This window comes from Neofelis nebulosa, chromosome 12, assembly GCF_028018385.1.
Source record: "Neofelis nebulosa isolate mNeoNeb1 chromosome 12, mNeoNeb1.pri, whole genome shotgun sequence".
NCBI classification, from domain to species: Eukaryota; Metazoa; Chordata; class Mammalia; order Carnivora; family Felidae; genus Neofelis; species Neofelis nebulosa.
The window spans coordinates 1,801,156-1,822,099 of NC_080793.1; the positions used below are offsets into that span (position 1 = coordinate 1,801,156).

Genomic DNA, 20,944 nt, shown 5'->3' on the forward strand with positions numbered 1-20,944 from the left:
AACCGACCAACAAAAGGAAACAAGTGACAGTGTTTTGCGAGCGCAAAATACTTTATTTACCAATTTGCATTTAGTAAAAATAGCAGCTCCCGCCTGGCCTGGGAGGGAGCTTCTTGAATCAAAAGTCGCCGGCAGCCCGCGCAGGGAACGGTCGGGTGGGCAGGCCAGACCGAGGGCGCCAGGGAGGTCTCGGGTCCCAGGGCCCCCACTGCCCCAGGTGCCACGCCCCACCTCTCTCCAAGTGACCAGAACCAACGCATCCGGGCGCGCCCTGGGTGACGCACGGGAAAACACTCCGCGCCCTGCCTCCATGACCCAGTGAGCCGCGAGGGAAACCGAGGCCTGTGCTAACTCATTTACGCCCTTTCTGCACTGAGATTCACAACACCCAACTATGTCCCCAGCAGAACCTACAGAAATTTCCTAATGATTCTTATAAATATTTAATGTTTTTCTGCGGTCTCTTCAGAGTTAACAAGAATGTGAATAATTCTAAGAACAGTCGATGAAGCCTTAAAGCTTTGAGTCCAGGGGGCGGGGCCTCCCTCTGTGGGTTCAGCCCCCCACCCACTGAAGATCCCGGTGTGGGAAAAGCGGAGGCAGCAGCCTCAGAGTCAGGGCGCGTGTCAACTCTGCGCCCTGAGGACCAGTCATGAGGAAGTACATCGACTATTTTACAAAGGGCATGGCAGTCCAGAAGTTTCTCTGGGGACGAGTCTAACCAGGCTACTCGCATACTAAGAAAACCCGAATGGAATTCGTCACAGCCAGTTTTTAGCACTGGTGGGTTAGGGGGGCGGGTCCCACGTGGAACACGGCCCGGCCCGGGGAGTGGAGAGCAGAGCCTCCCTCCCGGGCAGAGAAGGAAGCGAAGCTGGGAACATCTTTGCCGCCAGACTCAAATGCACTTCGGCGACCAGGGCCTCCCTGGAAAACTCAGCTGAGTCCACGTTTCCTTGAAGCCCGTGATGCGGTGCCAGGCCCCAGGGCGCCCTCCCGGGCCCAGGGGGGGCCCGACGCAGCAGGAAAGCACGGTTAGGTTTTCCGAGACGCCCCAGTTACCGAAGGGCTGCGTTTTTTCGCGCAGCAAAGATGGCTCCGGCCTCCCTCGGTGCACCGCTCCTGAACGACTAAGAGCGTTTTACCCTCGGGTCACCGTCGGCTAGAGACGGAGCCAAAGCTCCCCTCGCTTCCCCCAGCACGGTAGAGGGGCCGCGGACCCAGCCCCGGCAACGCTGCGGAGACGGGCCGTGAAGGAGTCCGAGCACGACCGCGGGGAGTCACTGCCGTCCCCATCCGGGCGGGAACAGAAGGGAGGCGCGGGCCATCGATCCGTCCGAGTTCGCGGTGGAGCAGAATTTGAGGGTTCCAGATGCCACTGCAGGACGGGGACCCTTCTAGCTCAACGCCGGGTACTTCCTCTGGCCGATCCTCCCCATCCTGGAGCCCCCCGAGGCGGCAGAGGCCTGGAAAGACAAGGAAGAGTGAGGACTTCCACCCGCCAGCCTCCGAGGCCGGGGGCGCCCCGGCAGCGCCGGGGAGATGGGTCTGCGGGACCCTTTCCACCGACAGAACAGGCAGGCTGCGTGTTCCCCGGAAGCCCCGACGACTGGCCAAGTGGGGACCAGGCCTAGACGTCCGCTTTGAAGGGCTCCGCGGTTTCGTCAGGTGGTGAGAAGGGAGGCTGGCCCCCGCGGCAGAGCACCCGGGGAGGGTGGCGGCCCGGCCCGCGACTGCAGCGCTGCGGGGAGCGCCCAGGGACAGACAGCGGACGGAGCGCAGGCATTTACTCGCGCTGAAGTGAGGCATCGAAAAACTCTTGTAAAGCGCACACTACGAGACGGAGGTAACGAGAGGAAAACCGCCAGCAGATCTTGAAACGGAAAAGCAGACGCACGGCCAGGTGGTAACCTGGGCCACGGGAGTCCTGGAGGTCAGGGCAGGAGGCCGAGAGGCGGCCTCGTCTGCGGGCACGTCGAAGCAGAGGGTGGCAGGCCGGCCGGGCGCCCGGCTGACGGTGAGCAGGCCCGGCCACCCCAGGCGGTGAGGGCGACCAGGGTCGTGGGAGGCTTTATACTCTGAACGTCGAGACACGGCCCCGGCCCCTCCCTGCTCAGCTACCCCCCCCAGCTGGCAGCCAGTCTGCACCCTACGGGCAAGAGACCGGAAAAGGAGGAGCGAGAAGGCAGAGAGACAGAAATAGAGAGAAACATTCAAGAGCATTCCCCAACCGCGGGCCGCGGGCCGCCAGGTGAAGGGTGGCCGAGGCCGGCCTGGCGGAGGGAGTCAGGCCCGCGGTGAGGTGTGGCGGCGGGAGACGCGGCGGGAGACCGCAGGCCCCAGCACGGTGGGGGCGTTCACGCCAGGAGCAGCGGCGGGGACGAGAGAAGGGTCGGCGGACACAGCGGGGCGCGGGGCTGGGGATCCCTGTGCCGCAGGAGACGGCAGGGCGCTTACCTGTGCAAAGTGAGCAGGGCCGTAGAAGGGCACGGCTGCCCCGGAGGCGCCCCCTGCTGCGGGGTGGTCACTGGGAGCCTGAGAAGCACAGAGAGTTCATCTCAACGCGGCAACGTCACACAGCGGTCTGCGCTCCCTTGTGGACAGACGCCACTGCTGGCGACCACTCACAGTACTTCTAAGGAAGCCACAGAAGCAAGTCGAGGACACTTGTCGTGACACCGGACTGCACTACTGAGTGGTTCACGGAACACAGGTAAAAATTAGAGCAGCATGCAGCGCGAAACGTTCCGAGGGCAGAACATGCGGCAGCGGGGAGCGCCCGGCCCGGGGCCCCCGGAGTGGCAGCTTGAAGCAGTTAGTAGACGCTTCCGACCGCTTCAGACCTCCCGTGTCCAGCTACAGAATCTAGTGTTTCGATAAGCAAATAAAGTCACGCGAGGCCTCCATCGAGGCAACGGGAAAGCTTCGTCGTGCGATCCACACAGAAGACTCAGGATTCCCGCGTCCCAGCCCGCCCGGCCGAGGACAGCCTCGCGGCCTCACTCTGCCCGGCCGCCCAGAAACGCCCCGCGCTTGATCAGAAACCAGAAATTCTCCGGACCCAGGCGGGCTTCTGAGACACCCTCACACGCGGTGAGGCTGCACCTGCGGCCGGCCGTTTGGAAAAAACCGATCCGGAAAGAACGAAATTACAAAAGTCATCCGTCCCCTAGGAACGTTTTGGGGTCGACTCGGTCGCCAGTGTAAGCGGACGGCCCGAGGCCGCCCCCGAGGACACTGGAAGGAAGGAACACTGCATCCTGTGGCGCGCGGCGGGCGGGGAGGCGGCGGGCTGCGTTAGTGACGGGGGCACGACGCAGGCCGGCACAGCGCTCTTAAGGGAACCACGAAGGCGACCCGGTTCAGGTCGTGTTCAGTGAGAACTGCCAGCCACAGGTACCTGAGAAAAATGCTGGCTTACTTCACGCGACAATGAACTCAGTGAACTACAGCGTGAAAGCTGCGAAACAGCAAGAACACACACAACACGGACAGATGAGAAATCGACAGGCGTCTGCTCCACGCGGCCAGCTCCACCCCAGACGGCCTTGTGACGCCGTGAGAGTCAACACAGGCCGAGTGGGCGAAACACCAGCGTTAGTTTGAAACTCCTGCCGTGAGGGACAGTTGGGTTTTTTTTAATTAAGAGAACGTCTACGTTTATTTGCTGGTTTTGAGAGAGAGAGCGCGCGCAGGGAGGGGCGGAGGCAGATGGAGAATCTCAAGCAGGCTCCGTCGGCGCAGGGCCCGACACGGGGCTGGGACTCCCGAACCGTGAGATCGTGACCTGAACCCAAATCAAGAGTCGGCCGTTTAACCGACTGAGCCATCCAGGCGCCCCTAAACGTACAGCTTTTATTAAGATGGGGGCACCTGGGCGGCTCGGTCGGTTGAGCGTCCGACTTCGGCTCGGGTCGTGATCTCACAGCTCGTGGGTTCGGGCCCCGCGTCGGGCTCTGTGCCGACGGCTCGGAGTCTGGGGCCCGCTTCGGATTGCGTTTCCCTCTCTGCCCCCGTCTGCACACTCTCTCTCCCTCAAAAATAAATAAGCATTAAAAACATGTTTTGAAGGAAAACCATCAGTTGGGGGGCGAGGGGGCCTGCCCTCGTGCTGCCAGAGGAGCGTGAGCGCAGCGCTGCTGTGCTGAGTGAGGGGAGCCGGGGGTGTGTGAGCTCACACCCTGCTCTGCACGCGGCTCCCACACAACCTGCAGACATAAGGGTCGCTGCTTGTGCTGTGGGACCACAACACTTCTTAAGTTCCAGAAAGCTGCTAAGTTGCCTCTTCCTACTCGTCAACTTTCTCATTTAAAGAAGAAGCCACTTGGACGGTACAAATGGGCGATGTCCCCAGCCCGGTGTCTGGGCAGGTACGTCCTGTGGGAGTGGCTTACCTCTCCTCCCTTGGAACCGTCCTCGTGCGCGGGTGGGAGCTCAGGGCCAGGGAGCGACGCTGGCAAACCTAACACCTGTCAGGAAAGAAGAAACGCAGTGGCCGTCACTCCCGCGGAGCCCTCACAGGGGGCAGACCGACGCGACACCCGCCTCTGGCCCCGGCCCACGCAGCTCCACTCCGAGTACGCGCCCCTCCGAACGGCTGCGGGTCCCACGACAGCCTATCTCTGGGGAACTCGGGCCGTGGGCCCCTTGATGGCCTCGTGCACAAGCGCCCTCGTTATTCCGTTTCATAGAACAGGAAACAGAGGCTTTGAGATGTCACGTGATCCTTTAAACGTTAAGCAGCTGGGGCGCCCGGGTGGCCCAGTCGGTGAAGCGTCCGACTTCGGCTTAGGTCAGATCTTGCGGTTCGTGGGTTCCAGACCCGCGTCGGGCTCCGTGCTGACAGCTCAGAGCCTGGAGCCTCTTTGGATTCTGTGTCTCCCTCTCTCTATCCTTCCCCTGCTCACACTCTGTCTCTCAAAACTGAACAAACATTAGAAAAAAAACCTGTTTTTTCAATTTCTCTTTTAAAAATAAATGTCAAGTAGCTAATTAACAGGGAACCAGGGTTGAAACCCACTCTGTCCACCTCCAACCATCCTATTTCACATGCAAGTTGTAAAAATTAAAAAAAATGTCTCCTTAGGACTGTGGGTTCAGGAAGCCAAGGCCACCACACCACGTGCACCACATGGTCACGGATCTCCATCTCTAGAGGCCCTCAGGGGCAAGACTTCCACGGAAACTGTCTTCTCTGGGTGCATGACGGGAATGATGCAAACAGCAGGCCGACCTTCCCAGGCAGGGGCGCGGGCCAAGTCCTCCCTGCCCCCGCCGCCCGTCCCCGCGGCGCCACTCGCCTGGGGGCTCACGCGGGGGGCTCACCTGGGGCTGTGAGGCCGGCTCTGGATTGACGGTCCCCCCTGCAGGCGCACGCCCTTCCCTGCCGGCCCCCTCTGCGGGCGGGGCTTCCTCCGCATCTGTGAAGGGGACAGTGCGGGAGGCTGTCAGTCCATCCACGACACCGTCGGGGTTTCATTTAGAACAGTCTCCAGGGGAAAGGCTTCCCACAGTGCACTTGTGGGGGACACGGAAAGGGATCTGTGAACAAACACGGATGGACCGCAGGCTCCCTGCACGTCAGCCGGGTCATTTTTCTTAAAGGGAGGGGAGGGCCAGGGGCTCTCAGAAAGGAGGTCACAGGTCAGGAGGTCCCATCCCCCCTACCTGCGTTTGGTCCGAAAGAGTGGGTGGGAATCGGCATCGGGGCCAGAGGAGCAAAAAACTCCGCCGGGGCGAGAGCCGGTTCACTCCGCTGGGGGCCCCCCGGGTTTAAGATGTCCACGTAGCGCGCTCGGGCTCCGGCTGCGTCAGGGCGAGCGGCAAACGCAGGTCAGCGCACCGCAGGACCCCGCTCCCCCGGCCCCCCCCCACCCCCCCCCCCCCCCGGACGCGGCTCCCCACGTGGCGCAGGGCTGGCTTCCCCCGGGGTGACGCCCCCCGTCTCACACACACCCCGAAGCCACCAGCGCCGCGCCGCCTCTGAGCGGGGCCCTCGTGCTCCGGAGACGGGGTCACCCCGTGACGCTGCCGTCCCTCCTGCGTGCTCCACCACCTCCCCTCAACTCTCCTGAGCCCGTACCACAGGCGAGTTCTCCACGTCTAATTTCTGCTTCGACTGTTACCTGCTTTCCTGGAAAACATGTTCACGGAGGCTCTCGGGGGTCCTCCGGGACCAGGGGGCCCAGCCTGTGCAGCCTTGGGGAGGGAGGTTGGTGGTGGGGGCGGAGCCTTCTTCTGCGGAGGGAAAGACGCTTCAGAGACCTGCCCGCGGACCCGCGGCCACCGGGCGCGGACGGGGGCCTCGCAGGCGCCCACGGCCACGTGGCAGGGAGCACTCCTCCCGTCAAGCAGACGCTAGGAATTCCAACTCACCTCCTCCTCTGGCTCGTTTACATCCACCCATCGGTTCTTCTTTTCATCCCAGACGATCTGCCACCATCATGAAAATAAAGAGAGAAGTCCGGAGACTCAGCGGAACCCGCGTGACGCTGCACACTCAGGAGACGCCCACCCAGCCGTGCCCGCAGCCGGGGAGCACTGTGCGAACCACCGCCGGCCACGTCACGTGAACTCACAGGCCCCGCCGGCCCCACGTCCTACAGCACTCACCGACTTGTTCTTGTCGTCGGGCAGATAAGCCTCCGTCCTTTTCTTCCCGGGCAGCCAACGAAATAACCAGGACTCGCTGCTCTAAATACAGAAACAACCACAACACCCTGGAGGACGTGGTGCTGGGTGAGGGGAGCCCCACACGGAAGGCCCAGTCCTGAAGGGTCCGCTCACAGGAGGTCCGAGCAGAGTCGGATCCACGGACGAGGGCGGGGGGGGGGGGGGGGGTGTCCATGTGCAACGGGACAGAGTGCAGTCTGGAAAGACGGGCACGTTCTGGGGACGGATGCGGGGGGGGGGGGGGACGGCGGCACAACAGCATGAATGAGCCTGACGCCCCCAAACTATGCCCTCAAAACAGGGTTAAGATGGTCACTTTTACACTGCGTGTATCTTACCACAATTTAAAAACCTGAACAATGTGCCTTTTGGAACTTTTCCTGACGCCAACGGATGGCAGCCTCCGGCATCCTCCCTCCCTGCCTGAGCAGTGGCAAGAAGGCTGGGAAAGTCCTTGTGGGACCCCCTCAAAACAGTCCCCCGTGTCCCACCCTGAGAGAATTCAGGTGTCAGGAACGCTGACTTCACTCCTCGCGTACCGTACTTCGCTTCTTCTAGAACAAGCAAACAGGGAAGGAGCCGCAGCGGCTGTGTGCGCTCTCAAACCCGTCGCTCTGGGCGACACGGGTCTGCACGCTCCCGCCTCGCTGAAGCATCACGTTCCAGCTCACGGTTCCGGCACACTCTGGATCACACTTGCGTTTCAGTAAAATACCAGCCATTTAAAAAAGCCGAGAAACTGAACCACATTAAGAACCGATAATCTACTTAAAAAAAGGCGGGAAGGGCACTTGGCTGGGTCAGTTGGTGGAGCGCATGACTCTCGGTCTCTTGGTCTCAGAGCTGTGAGTTCGAGCCCCACGGTGGGTGTGATTACTTTAAAAAAGAGAAAAGAACACGTTCCTCATAAGCTAACTAACACGAAGCGTAAGGAGCCGACCCACAGTGTAGAAGAGGATGTGGGGCACGTGCATCTAACAGGGGACTGGTGGCCACAGTGGAAAAGGACCCGATTAAAAGCAGGAGAAGGGGCGCCTGGGTGGCGCAGTCGGTTAAGCGTCCGACTTCAGCCAGGTCACGATCTCGCGGTCCGTGAGTTCGAGCCCCGTGTCAGGCTCTGGGCTGATGGCTCGGAGCCTGGAGCCTGTTTCCGACTCTGTGTCTCCCTCTCTCTCTGCCCCTCCCCCGTTCATGCTCTGTCTCTCTCTGTCCCAAAAATAAATTAAAAAAAAACGTTGGAAAAAAAAAAAATTAAAAAAAAAAAAAAAAAAAAGCAGGAGAAGACACAGGCCAGCACCACAAAGCCGACGACGGAGGTGGTAACGGGCATGTGAAGAAGGTGCTCAGCACCCTTGCCCCCCAGGGACGCGAACGGAAAGCACCAGGGGGCAGCACGGAGCCCGGCAGAGGCTTCGGTGGGCGGGACGGCCCGGTGCGCGGAAGGAGCGCCACCTCCCTGGCTGTGCTGCTGGAAGGGTCACCAGGTCCAAGCTGCCCGGCGGCCCCTTCCCAGGCTGGACCCCCAAGAGAAATGAGCACTTTCGCCAACAGCAGACAGACCAGAACCGCTCGTGTGGCTTTTACATAACCGGCCTGTGTCCATTACCCAGGACAAAAGATAAATACAATTGTAGCATCTGCGGACCCTCCCTCGATGTTCCCATACAAGGGCGTTTAAACATCAGTCTCCTTTATAAGAAGTCCCAGAACAGGAGGCACCGGCCAATGGTGACAGAAATCAGAAGAGGCCACCCTCGGGGGCTGGGCTGTGACAGGCCGTGAACACGGGGGGCCTCTGGGAGGGCTGCGCTGCTCCAACCCCACTCGGGCCGTGCCCGTTTGGGGACACAGATGCACGAACGTTCACGAAGCTTCACGTTTCACATGCCCCTAGGACACTTCCCAAACCGTGTGGCCCAAGTGACGAAAGAACGGTGGTGGCCTGGGGCCCGGCGCCCAGCACCGGGGCGTGAGGAAGGGCCTGAGGGAGCCCCCGCCCCGCCGGAGGTGGGCCGTGTGCTACCTTCTTAGGCTCCTTGACCTCCTTCCCGGCCGCCTGTGCAGGCCTCTTCCCTTCGGGCGTGGACGTGAGAGGCGGCTGCAGGGCTCCGGGGCCAGCACGCTCCCACGCCGGAGGGACCTCGGAGTCCTGGGGCGTCCTGGAGGGGCCCTGTTCCAAGGCAACAGGCAACAGGGGAGGAGGGTCACCCGGGGCACCACAGCAGAGGCCTTATGACTCGTGAGGAGGGCAGAGTGGGAGGGGTGGGGGTGGGGGGAAACACAGCTGCCCCCCGCCCCCCCAGCCTGCAGTTAGCCAGCCAGTCTGTCGAGGCACACTGCAGGAGCCGGGAGGGGGTTCGGGAGCCCAGGGGGCACTGCCGGGCTGCAAGGAAGAGGGAAGGGACTGGGCACAGTGGAGCAGGGGGCGTTTTAAAAGATAGGCTTATTTAGAAAATGCTTCTCGCTGAGCGAAGACCCCATTTTCAAAATTAGTGACTGTCATTTTACACGAAAACAGAGTATTCTTATGGAGGAACGTGTAACAAAAGTTTGGACGATGACCGCATGCCCACAGAGGCCTGCTGTCTGTACAGAAGGCTGTAGAACAGTGTGCAGAAAAGCGTTTGTCCCCCCCCCTCAGCCCCCGCGCTGAGACGAGAGCAACAGAGGTGGTGTTTACAGCAGACACACGTCTGATAAAGCGATACCTCGATTTCAAGAGACCAGTGAGATTTTCAGGGATTCTACTGCAGAAAGTGAGGTGCAGAGAGTGGGTAGGGCTCTCCAATTTAGGAAAGTCAAAATTAGCAATGCAGTTTCATTACAAACGAGCACTTTCTCTCCATGAAGTAATGATCCCCACACCACACTAGTAAACGAGCGTTTTCCTCCGTAACGCTTTTCCCCAACTCCGTATGGTGAGGATCCAGGTTATTTCAGAGGAGCTTTCCCACTGAGAAGCAATTTAAAGGATAATTTCCTAAATTTCACTACTATCTTTCTACTTAAGACTAAAGAGCGACAAGTCTGGGCTCCTAATCAACGCAGCTTATGGAAAACGAATAGCTTAAAAACAAAAAGTGGGAGAGTACCAGATGAGCGAATTTTCCGCCAAAACCATCTTCTCTCCGTTCCGGAAGCGAGTTTCTCCCAAGCGCCTCCTGTGGCATCACCCCTGTCAACGGAAGAGAGAGCCACGGTGGCAGCTTCGCGACGCGCCTCAGAGCCCGAGACCGGAAATGGTCTCGAAATGGCTTCATCTTCAAAGACGGGTCTACACCGTACTGTGCCCGAGTACACAGCACGAGAACCACATCGGAGCGCAGAGCAGGTCCCAGCCCGGGCGCGCCTCAAGGCCGGCTCGCCACACCGGGACACCCGCTCACGCTCTGCGTCCCAACCGACAGCCAAGTCACAAGGGAATCTAGCGTGGATCTCGATCAGCCGTTCCGCCTGGAACTTCCAGAACCCTTAGCAGACAGTAAGCGATACCACTCGTTTCGAGCGCAAATGACTTAAGGCTCTTCTGCCGATCACCTCCTGAACACCAAACCCAGTCCAGGCCTCTGGGGATGGCGTCGCGGCAGAGACCCACCTGGGTCCTGGCTTCCGGCCTCCTGGGGCAGGTGCTCACTTTCCTGCAGAGACGGTGCACCCGCTGGCAGGCCAGGTCCTGGGTACAGAGCTGCAGGCTCGGGCACAGAGGGCTCTGGAAAGCCAAGCGCAGACCCTGGGGGTCCGCAGCCAGGCCCCAGCTCCGCAGGGCCGGGGGGTGGTGGCACCGGGAACAACGGCACCCTGGCGGGGAGGGCCGGCTGGCTGTCGGGGAGCGTCGGCGGAGCTGCAGAGAGCGAACAGCAGCCTGAGGTCACTGGCGCTAACTCCAGTCACTTGGAGAAGCGAACTGGCGGTCGCCGAACAGTTTAGCACGCGTCATTCTGCGTGGCCACGTTTCTTTCGTTATGCGCTAAGAGAACCAGGCGCCCAAACAGAAAGCGCGGGGGATGCGAGGGCCTCTGCGGTTGGGGGAAGAACAGCACGCGGGCTTTTTTGAGGACAAAAGGGAGGACGTCGTTAAAGATGACGGGCAAGGGCTCTAAGCCACAGCGAGACCCAACACAACCCGGAGAGCGGCTGCGTTCATGGAGTCCTCCTGGCCTCGGCCGCCGGGGGACAGAGGGGCGTCCGCCCACTCAGCCGATGTTTACAGCCGGGAGCACGGACAGCCTCGCGGAGGGAGAGGAGAAGGCTGATGCGGAGCTGAGACACGTCCCCTCCGCTCTCCCAGAGAGGCAGGGCGAGAATGTTCCGCGTGCGGCACGGGGCTCACCTGAAGGCAGCAGCCGCACGCCCTGACCGAAGCGCTCGGCGCTGGGCACAGGCAGTGCCAGCAGCGGGTTGCCCGGCTGGGCGGGTCCTGGGCCGTCGTGCTGCCCGGCCTCAGGGCTGGGCGTGCTGGGGCAGCACTGGGAGAGGGCCCCGTCCAGGCTCCACGGCGCGGCGCCCTCCTACAGGAGAGACACCGCAGGCATTTCCCACAGCCCCGCGCTGCGGCACCAACCCCGGGGGACCCGCTCCCCGCGTCTGTGCTTCAGGAGCACCCCCCGCCCCCGTCCCGGGAATCCGTGCGCCTCTGAAATCCTACCGTTTACACCGAACACCCACACTCAATGTGAAAACGGGGACACGGACCGCGCCTGTCAGCCCGTCTCTGACATCGCGTCTCCCGAGACCGAAAGCAAACCTCACACCTTGACCTGCTTCTCGACGCGCCGCAGCTGGACCAACCAGGTGGGCTCCACGAAGGACTCCTCCTCCGGCTTCTCTCTCAGCTGAGGGTCGAAGAGCCGCAACTGCGAGGCGATCTAGACGCACACGGGGTGGGGGGGAAGAGCCCGTTACCACCGGGGAGGACAGGCCCACCCGGATGACCCAGAGACAAAAGCATCTTCGTCACCCAACCGGGCGGCTGCATCGCCCGGGAAGGTTTTCTGAGGCGCGCCGTGACCTGCCCCGGAGCGGCTGGCGAGGCCGAGACAGCAGCAAGGGGGCCCGGGAGCCTGGAATCCGCCCTAGCAGACCCGTCAGCCTGTGTGCGTGGGGGCCAGCAGTCCGCACGCCCCCTGGAGCGCGTCTGCTGCCCCTCCCATCGGATCCCACGGACCTGGCTTCACTGAACTTGCTTGTGAAGTTCCCATCGGATCCCACTGAACCTGGCTTTTGAAGCATTCAGTGCTTCAAAACACTGAATGGACCCAGAAATGCACACACCCTGACGGGCGGTAGGGGGAGAGGGACGGTGAGGGAGGTGGGGACAGATGAAACAAGGTGGCCTTGGGTTCACTGCTGAAGCTGGCGGAAGAAGGATTCGTTATTCTGTTTTCGTAAACGTCTAAAACTTCTCGTAATGAAACACTTTCCCAAGTTATCGCGCGAGTGCATTCTCCTGAACGAAACTCCCGGGGAGAGGGGAACACTGGCGCAGCGGGCGGCTTGTGCTGGGCGTCCCCACGCGCAACCCCGTCTCCTTTGAGCCTCGCCTGCTCCTGGAGGCCGGTCACGCGGTCCCTGTTTTACAGAGCAAGAAACTGAGGCCGGCCCTGGAGCAGCCGGGACCCAAAGCCAGGCTGCTGGACTCTGGTAGCTCACGCTGTGAACCGCTAGATTCAAGGGCCCCACGGTGAGTCTCCCGGGGAAACTTCCTTAGAAGCTACCGCTCCGTTTCTGCGCTGGGGTAAGAGAGCTGACGCGTTCTTATGCTAACGCAAAAACACCGGATGCCTGTCCAAGAACACGAAAACTGCTAAAGCCGTTCACGAAGGAAGTCCCAACGGTCCTAGCTCGGTTCCCGAGTCCCGTCAGCCCGGTGTCACCGGGAGGACGCTCAGGGGACGCCACCTGAGCCAGCTGGCTGATGAGCACCGGAGAGTGCGCGTGGGGCTGCGTCAGGATGGTCTTGGCGATCACCTCGCAGTAGTGGAAGGCTTGCGTGGCCAGCCCCATCTCCGCCAGGCGGCAGGAGTAGATGAACTTGAACACCTAGAGCAGGTGAACGAGCAGAGCGGTCTGAGGCACCGCCCCTCGCCCCCGCCAGACCCCACCCCAGGCTGGAGCTACTCTCACGCTTCGCCTCGCGCACCTCACACACGCCCCCGGCGGCTGCCCAACAGCACCAACCCTGTTCCCGGAGGGACCTCACCTTTCGCTTATTTATTTTTTTAAGATTTCACTTTTTAAGTTACCCTTACATCCAACGTGGGGCTCCAGCTCCCGACCCCGAGATCGAGAAGCCAGCCAGGTGCCCCCCAAGGTATCTCAGATGAAAGTCGACAACTAAGCTTCTTGGCAACTCTTTCTCTTCAACACGCTTACTAGGCTGGTCGGGACAGCCGTCCCCACTCGCTCTGCCCCACAGACATTTATGCCCACACGGTCCCCGGTCAGATCATTCTCTCCCCACGACGCTAAGAGCTGCCGACAGACAAAGTACTGGGGACCAAACACCCAACAAACATTTTAAAGGCAAACAAAATCCTCAACTCAACAGGGCTTTCTTCTCAAGCATTACGGACGCTTGAGTGTCTCGAGATCTCCAAAAACACTTTATTGCTTTCTGTGCAAGGACTCAAACCCGCGACAGTCGGAGACTTGTCAGCACGGACTGCCCGCCCACCCCCGCTGACCTGGAAGTTGGGGAAGGAGCAGGTCTGTGCCCCGAGGGACTGGGCATACTCATAGGCCTCCGTCCTCTGAATGGCTTCATTGGTTGCAAACTGGAAAAACGGCAAACTGTCGAGGAAACAGGGAACCTTAGTCCTTGAGCAGGTCACCCAGAAGCCCGTCACACCACAGGACAAAGCCGGCAGCTGCTGCCGGGCCGCCCGCCGTCTCTGGGTGGGCTGAAGGAGGGTGCTTTCCTTCTGCAGGAAAACAGAGACCGCTGTGTTCCTCACCTGTGATTCGATCCAATTAAAACCAGTTTTGCGGTTTTCTTCGTGTAGACCCCTAACCCGACCTGGGCCATGAGGTAGCAGAAGTGCGCAGCATCTAAGAGACCTTTCGAAGCTGAGGAGACACAAAGCAGGCCGCGGCCAGTGACGCCGAGTTCTCCCGGGGATCAAAACACGTGGACGGAAAATACCACAGAGACGACGCGAACGACCCTCAGTACCCCGGCAGGGGCTTCCACACACGGGCGTCCTGCGCTCCCCCCACCTCCGGGCCCGCGCCTGCACCGCACCTACCTAGCGTGTCGCCCATGGTGGTCGTCGCCCTGGACTCCACATCCACACTGCTGCTCAGGTTGGACAAGATCATGGCAAGATGCGGCCTCCAATCTCCCCACTTCTCGTCTCCGCAACACTGAGGTCAAAAAAACGCAAACCCAGATAAACCCTCCTCCTCAGAAGACACCGTCCCCTTCATCTCTCGCGGGTGAGCTCAAAGAGCACAGCGAGGGAGCGAGACCAACAGGGGGTCGCAGGCCTCGCGGCCCGCGATGCAATCTGTCAGAGGAGCGAGCCCAGACAGACAGCCGGACCGCGGAGATGCCCGCGAGCCCCTGAACACTGACCGTGGACGCCGCGGGCATCCGGCCCGACATCAGCTGGTACACTGTCTGCAGAGGGTCGTTGATCGGAAGACTGTTGGCGAACCTGCGCAAATACAAAGAGACAAAGACCCGAGTTGGCCCCGTGTTGAGGACAAAAAGTCAAAAACAAGTCTGGTCTCGTCTTGGCCATCTAACGGCCGTCTGGCACTTAACCCGGGCGAAGTGCACAGGTCCCAGTGTTTCGATCAAGGAGCTGAAAACACGAGGCCCCAGGATCTCGTGGTGGTTTCGCAGAAAGTACGAGAACTACACGGTCAATAAAAACTCCTAAAACTCCCTTCGCGGTACAACCCACGGACGAAGGCCAAGCAAGCCCGGGCCAGCGGCACCTGCTTTCTGGGACGAAAACTACAGGCCACTGTGCTTCCAAGGGCTGGCCGGGCAGCACGACCAGGCCAGTTGGAAGTGCCCAGAGACAGTCTACAGGGCAAGATGCTCTACCTGGTCATGACCCGGGCGTGTGTCCGGCTGTCCATCTTGCTTGCCAGCAACAGAGCGTGTCCCCACAAGGCGTTTTTCATCGCGGATTCTAAAGCATCCTGCAAAGTGTTTTCGGGGTCACCTGAGTTATCAGAACAATCTCCCCGACACAAGCAAGCGGGCGTGGCGGCCCGCGTGTCGTCAGGCACTGCTGGGGGCGGGCAGAGCAGAGGGCACACCGAGGAACGCGCGACTCGAAGGTCTGCCCACACAGCTCCGGTTCAGAAACAAAGTCCACTTTTCACATGTGCCCCAGCTGCAAAGTCCCTGTGGCAGCAGGCTGGCGAATACACATCTCGCTTTGTCATCTACTAGCAGCATGAAGAACACACACGCCGATCAGAAACCAGGGCAACCGAGACGGGGTACCGCCACCCCCAAACCATCGCTTCCCCCGTGGGACACACCACAGGGATCGCATCCCCGTTCCAGAACGCGGCACGAGGCCTCCATGAACGTCATCTCGACGCGCACAGGGCCTCTCCCAAGGCAGACTTTCCCTACCCAAAGTCACCCGGGGCACGACTCAGAGGACACCTTCGGAGACACACACGTTGCGGTACAGGTAAACGGGAGGCAAACCGGACAGACTTTACAATTTCAACCGGTCGGAAGACGTCCACGTGAAGACCGTTTAGTTACCGCACACGAGCTTTCGGAGCGTATCACAACGTCGGAGTGCCACGAACCGCCGGCCTGGGAGACCCCCGCCACCAGGGCGCCCCCGGGGCCCTCCCCGCAGTCTGCCTGGTCCCGGCGAGCCTCCAACGGCTCTGCACATTGTGATCGGCTCCCCACCGGCCCCCGGCTCCCGCCTCACCGGGGAGGATGGTGCAATTTCTGTCTCGTGCTCGGCTTGGCCCCGAGACCCGCACACGACAGGGGCGCAGCCTGAGCACGGGAAATTCATCTATCTGCCCAACGACTGAAAAGCGCACTCGCAGGCCTCCGACCCCACAACCCTCGGAAGAAAATACCCACTGACGCGAGAGGACGTACCAACACCACACGGGACGGCGTCTCTGGCGCACCCAAGAGCGGGACCGCACCCCTCGGCTGTGCTCTGTGCCCCGGGAACCTACCCCCCCCCCCCCCCCCCACTCACCTTCTTGCGTCCGTAGAGCAGCAGCTCTCGGAACCTCTCGGTTTCCTTCTCGAGAGTGCTGGTGGTGGCCGCGTGGCTGTCGGTGAGGAACGAGAGCTGGGCCTCCCCGGACTCCTCCTCCTCCACTTGTCCCACCGCCTCGTTAGTAAAATCGATCAGGTTGGCCTCGTTGGGTGACTTCCCAGGAAGCCATGCCGTTCGGTGGTCTCGTAACAGAAGTTCCGCGATGTCTGTTCCCACCACGGTCTGCGAGGGCCACGGGGGCGAGAAGAACGAAAGGCTTTACCACAAACGGAATTCACTGCCGGGGTGACAGGACACTCCCGCTCGTCATCAGGTGAGGCCCCGAGCAGCACTCCTCAGACGTACACGCTCTACTCCCAGGGGCACAGAGCACCGCCAGTGACACGGCCAGGAGCAGGATGGGCAGACCACAGACTGCCTGATAGGCCGACAAAAAGGTGGACCCACACCTCCCTTTGCCCCAAACCACACGGCCCTGAATTCCACTTCCCCAAATCACCGCCAGGAAGCTCTTCCTGCGTGAGCCCCTGGATGGTGACCCTGCTTCGCCGAGCACAGCCCGGAATAGAAATCCCGCCCAACTCCTCGGGGTGCAGGGGGACCGAGGCAGGGGCCAACGAGAAACTTACCCCGTTCTGCCTGCACAAGAGAACAATGAAATTCCAAAGGAGACTGGCAGACTCCTTGTCAATTAAATTTTCATTCTGCAAACATTTCGTAGCTTTGTTCTGTGCAAAATTAATAACATCCACTTTATGGGTGTCACCTCTGAAAAAAGAACACACACTCGATGAACAGCAACACCTTGCATCCGCGAGGCCGAGCACAGCAGCCGCCTCCGGACAGACATCGCGGGGCGCTCCGACGGGGACGTACTTGCCGAGCGGTCCCGGGAACGAGCGCATCTCCTCCTGGTCCGGCGTGTGCTGCAGCAAGGTCTGGTGGAACCGGGGCGGGGCGGGGCGGGGCGGGGGTGGAGAGAGAGAGCGGCTCAGGGGCAGCGTCTGCCGGCCGCACAGGCGCACCAAGCGGTCGACGCCACCTGGGGGGTGGCTGCCCCTCCGTCACAGGGCGCGGGCACATCTGGTTTACAACGGCGACTTTCAAGCTCTACTTGAAGGAGTGGGAACCACGCCTCCCCTCAAACTCTGAAGTGGGGCCCTAACGTGCACAGAAGAGGCCTGCCAGGGCCGCAGAAGAGGGCGCCCCCCCCACCAGCCTCCTGCACCCCAGCGCCTCTCCCTGTAACCCACATTCACCAGTAAGAGGCCTCCCTGCTGAACCAGAAATGCCAATGAAGACAGAAAGTGAATATGCCATAAAACCAAGTCTGACGTGACCCCCAACGCAGACGCTTGACATGCTGATCTCTGAGAAGAAACTGACACGACCCAACGCAACAGAAACATCTGCGGATCGAAGACGTGTGCAGAGAAACGCTTTGCAAGGTCATTTCTTCAAGGGCAGTCCTGCGAGGTGCAATTTCTACTCACGGAATTACCTCCATGCTGTGGATCTCGACCAGCGCGGGCTGTCCTTCTGAAGGCAGATTTGGAATCACTTTAATGAGCTGACCCCCAGGACCAAACCTGGCACAGACGTGAGGCACTGAGAATTTCTCAGGAGAAGTTGGTCTTGATGGAGCTACGTTTAAATAAAGTGAAAAAGAAACAGCTTGTCACCCTGTGGTGCTTCTGAACTAGACCAACAGCACAGAATTTCACGACGCCCACGTGGCTGGAGTCACAGGTCAGACTGGTTGTGGCGACCCGGCTTCCAACTGGAAGGTATTTTGGTTAGACGTCCTCCCAGAAAGGAGAACTTAGGTGTGTGTCAGAAAAGCGTTTCGGCCATTAGACACGACGGCTACTCTCTTCTGAAAAGAGAACTCCTTTGAAACAGCTGCGTGCGTGGAGCGAGTGTCACTCGCGAGGAGCGTCGGGCTTCCAGCTGCTCGGACGCCCCCAGAGCCTCCACACCCCCAGCTCTCCTTCACAGGCTGGCCCCTGACGGTGAGCGGCGCAGGGGTCGACAAGGGGACTGAGGACAGAGATTTTCACCGGAGCATCGCCCTGTAGGGTCCGACACCCACGTCTGCACTTCTCCAGGGGAGAGCATTTGATCCAGTGTCTCAGAGAGGAGTCGAGACTGTGGCACAGGTGACAAGTCCACGCAGTTTTTCAAGGGGAGTTAGGAGTTTCCCACACCCAAGCAGCCAGCACCGGGGAGCACAGGGCGGCCGCGCCTGAGAACCTGGCGGGGAGCCTGTACTCAGAGCCACACCGGCGTGGGCACCATGGACAGGTCGGGCTGCTCTCAGGTCTGAGTCCGAGGGATGTCACCAGCCCCCGTGACAAGCTCTGTGACTCACGGCAGTCCTCACCCTGCAGAGACAACCAGGCCAGGCACCGCCAGTTCCCATCAGAGCTGAAATTCACTCCCTCTATCGCCCCGGGCTCGTGAGGCCGCCCCGGCAGAGTGACCGGACGTCCCTCCACGGCCAGGAGCGCCTGGGCCCCGACCACACACACACCTTGTTCCGTCGCGGGCCAGCCGGCTTCGGCAGGGTAACCGTACTCCGGGAAGCCCTGGACGCTGCCAAAATTGTTGCCGTAGGCATAATCTCCAGGCAAGGAGTCTGGGGGAGGCGGGGCCTCGTAGGAAGCAGCAGTCATGCCGTGATTTCTGTAAACCTGACTCTGAGGAAACAGAGCAGACGGGACTGATCAGCTCCTGGGAGCTCGGGAGACTCAGACACGCGGTCGAATACGGGAAGGGGGGGGCCCACCTGGCGCGAGCGGGAGCTGAGGCTGCTGCGCAGACTCTGTGCGGAGCGCTCGCTGTGCACGCTGCGTCTGTCCGCCTCCTCCCCGTAAGGGTCCCTGTGGGGCTCAGGGTCGTCGTCAAAACTGCCAGTGAAGCGAGGGTCGTACCTCCAGGGGTCATCATACCTCTCGGGCCTGGAGAGAACGGGAGCAGAGGCGAGGAGAGGGAAGCGTGGGGAGGGGGCTCCAGGACAACGGCCCTCTGCTACACGGCAGTGAGGTCCTGCCGTGTCGTCACCACCCTGTTGCTGGGTGCCGGCTCACCATCCGGGGTCTTGACCCTCAGACGACCAGTGGGAGCCTACCCTTGGGCAGAGTGGCCACATCCCAAGCCCAAATTCAGACCCCACCTTCGCCTTCAGATTTGGAGAAACAGGCCACAAGCGCACCTGCGTGCGGTCATGCCTTTCCCGGACCAGGAAGAGGAGGGGCCGTCTCCTGGCGCCGCCCCCAGGCCAGTTCTCAACGCCCCCACCCAACAACGCAAGCGGGAACTGCCAGGAGGGCCTGTTCATCTTTGTCCTTCAGACAGGGACCCCAACGTCAGCGGCTCCTCAGGGTCCCAAGCACAAGCGTAGCTTTCCGATACATACGCCAGACGTGAGGGCAGAGTCGAGCAACCCTCCTCATCGACGCGTGTCGTACCAACCTGTCCCCGTAAGTGTAGTTTTCTTTCCGGTACGGATCGTGTTCCGCATCATACCAATACCTCCGGTCACAGGCGCGGGGGTCCCTGAATCTGGAGCCATAGTGGTATCGGTCCCAGCGGCCTGCATCTGTGAGCGGGGCATTAACAGTTTATTACAACAGGCAAAGCAAGACACGCCTCCCGCCCTGGCTAGAGAAACCACACCAGCCCAGACTGAAGGACGCCTCGAGGATCTCAGAGGAACCGATCTTTCCTCCCCCAAATCAGCATGACCTAGGAGAGTGTTAGCTGTTAGGCCGAGGACCCGGGCATGTCTTGCCTGTACCGACAACACGTAACACTCACCGGGTTTCTCTCAACACGGGTGATTTAAAAAAATAAAAACCTAAAAAAACCTTGTTCGTAGTTACTATCTTTTGGTACTTAATTCTACGACCATACATTTTCCTTATATGGCTTCTGACGTAGTTCACAAAGTTTTTTTTTTTTTAATTTTTTTTAACGTTTATTTATTTTTGAGACAAAGAGAGACAGAGCATGAAGGGGGGAGGGTCAGAGAGAGGGAGACACAGAATCTGAAACAGGCTCCAGGCTCCGAGCGGTCAGCACAGAGCCCGATGCGGGGCTCGAACTCACGGACCGTGAGATCATGACCTGAGCCGAAGTTGGCCGCTTAACCAACTGAGCCACCCACCCAGGCGCCCCAAAAAGTTTTAAAAAATAATCCAAAACTAAAAGATTAAAGTTTTAAGAAATCATCCAAAACTAGTTCAGAAAGTTTTAAGAAATAATCCAAAACTAAAAGATTACTTAAAGCACCTGGGTGGCTCAGTCGGTTGAGCATCCAACTCTTGATTTCGGCTCAAGTCATGATCTCCTGGTTCATGAGATCGAGCCCCACATGGGGCCCTGCACTGACAATGTGGAGCCTGCTTGGGATTCTCTCTCTCTCTCTCTCTCTCTTTCTCTCTCTCTCCCTCTCTCTCTCTCCCCCTCCCTCCCTCCCTCTCCCTCTCTCTGCCCCTGCCCACTTGTGCTCTCTCTTCCTCTCTCTCAAAATAAACAAACACGTTTTAAAAAAGACATTAACATTATAACCTAGATGTACCATTTTTGGCAGCTACGAGCAAAATTTATATGTAAAATGACACAAACGCACATGGGAAAGAGGCCTGGAGGAAGCGGGACAACCAAGGGACAGTGGGCCCGGGACCCTCCCCTGCAGCTAAGCACGGGTCACAGCCAGGCAGCAGTGACCAGCAGGACCGCCAGGGGGACGTGTTGCTGAGATGAGCACCCCGCCCAATGGCAGAGCGGCAAGATGGGAAGGCAGCTCCGGGCGTATGCAGTGAGGACATCTGATGCCCGCACCGTGGCGGGAGGGCGGCCACAGGAGGCCACCAGTATGCCACATGGGGCCAGTGTGACCCCAGAAGCTGGTTTCCCATTTTATTTCTTTTCATCAACTTAAATAAATACGCAGGGCCAAGGCCATCCTGGAACTACTCACAATCATGCTTTGCTAGAAAATCACAGGAAACTACTAACGTGATAAAGATATGTTACTGCTATAACTG

At 60.0% G+C, this 20,944-nt stretch overlaps 1 protein-coding gene across 8 annotated transcripts in view; it reads right to left on the reverse strand.

Annotated features, from left to right (window-relative positions):
- Positions 1–32: 32 nt before the first annotated feature.
- SEC16A (SEC16 homolog A, endoplasmic reticulum export factor) overlaps positions 33–20,944 on the reverse strand; it is a 33,583-nt gene continuing 12,671 nt past the window's right edge. For 7 of the 8 annotated variants that reach the window (XM_058693567.1, XM_058693570.1, XM_058693564.1 and 4 more), the window contains exons 5-31: positions 19,368–19,494; positions 18,682–18,853; positions 18,427–18,592; positions 17,395–17,537; positions 16,770–16,831; positions 16,523–16,661; positions 15,870–16,115; positions 14,726–14,823; positions 14,246–14,327; positions 13,917–14,034; positions 13,626–13,737; positions 13,356–13,461; positions 12,571–12,711; positions 11,424–11,537; positions 11,003–11,180; positions 10,268–10,513; positions 9,765–9,847; positions 8,696–8,842; positions 6,613–6,693; positions 6,376–6,432; positions 6,126–6,237; positions 5,668–5,805; positions 5,326–5,420; positions 4,395–4,469; positions 3,401–3,460; positions 2,458–2,535; positions 33–1,466 (exon numbers count right to left, since the gene is read on the reverse strand). In XM_058693567.1, coding sequence (XP_058549550.1) covers positions 1,398–1,466; positions 2,458–2,535; positions 3,401–3,460; positions 4,395–4,469; positions 5,326–5,420; positions 5,668–5,805; positions 6,126–6,237; positions 6,376–6,432; positions 6,613–6,693; positions 8,696–8,842; positions 9,765–9,847; positions 10,268–10,513; positions 11,003–11,180; positions 11,424–11,537; positions 12,571–12,711; positions 13,356–13,461; positions 13,626–13,737; positions 13,917–14,034; positions 14,246–14,327; positions 14,726–14,823; positions 15,870–16,115; positions 16,523–16,661; positions 16,770–16,831; positions 17,395–17,537; positions 18,427–18,592; positions 18,682–18,853; positions 19,368–19,494 — 3,245 coding nt within the window. In that variant the 3' untranslated portion in view covers positions 33–1,397. The remainder of the gene's footprint in view (positions 1,467–2,457; positions 2,536–3,400; positions 3,461–4,394; positions 4,470–5,325; positions 5,421–5,667; positions 5,806–6,125; positions 6,238–6,375; positions 6,433–6,612; positions 6,694–8,695; positions 8,843–9,764; positions 9,848–10,267; positions 10,514–11,002; positions 11,181–11,423; positions 11,538–12,570; positions 12,712–13,355; positions 13,462–13,625; positions 13,738–13,916; positions 14,035–14,245; positions 14,328–14,725; positions 14,824–15,869; positions 16,116–16,522; positions 16,662–16,769; positions 16,832–17,394; positions 17,538–18,426; positions 18,593–18,681; positions 18,854–19,367; positions 19,495–20,944) is intronic. The other variant, XM_058693571.1, reaches the window with a different exon arrangement.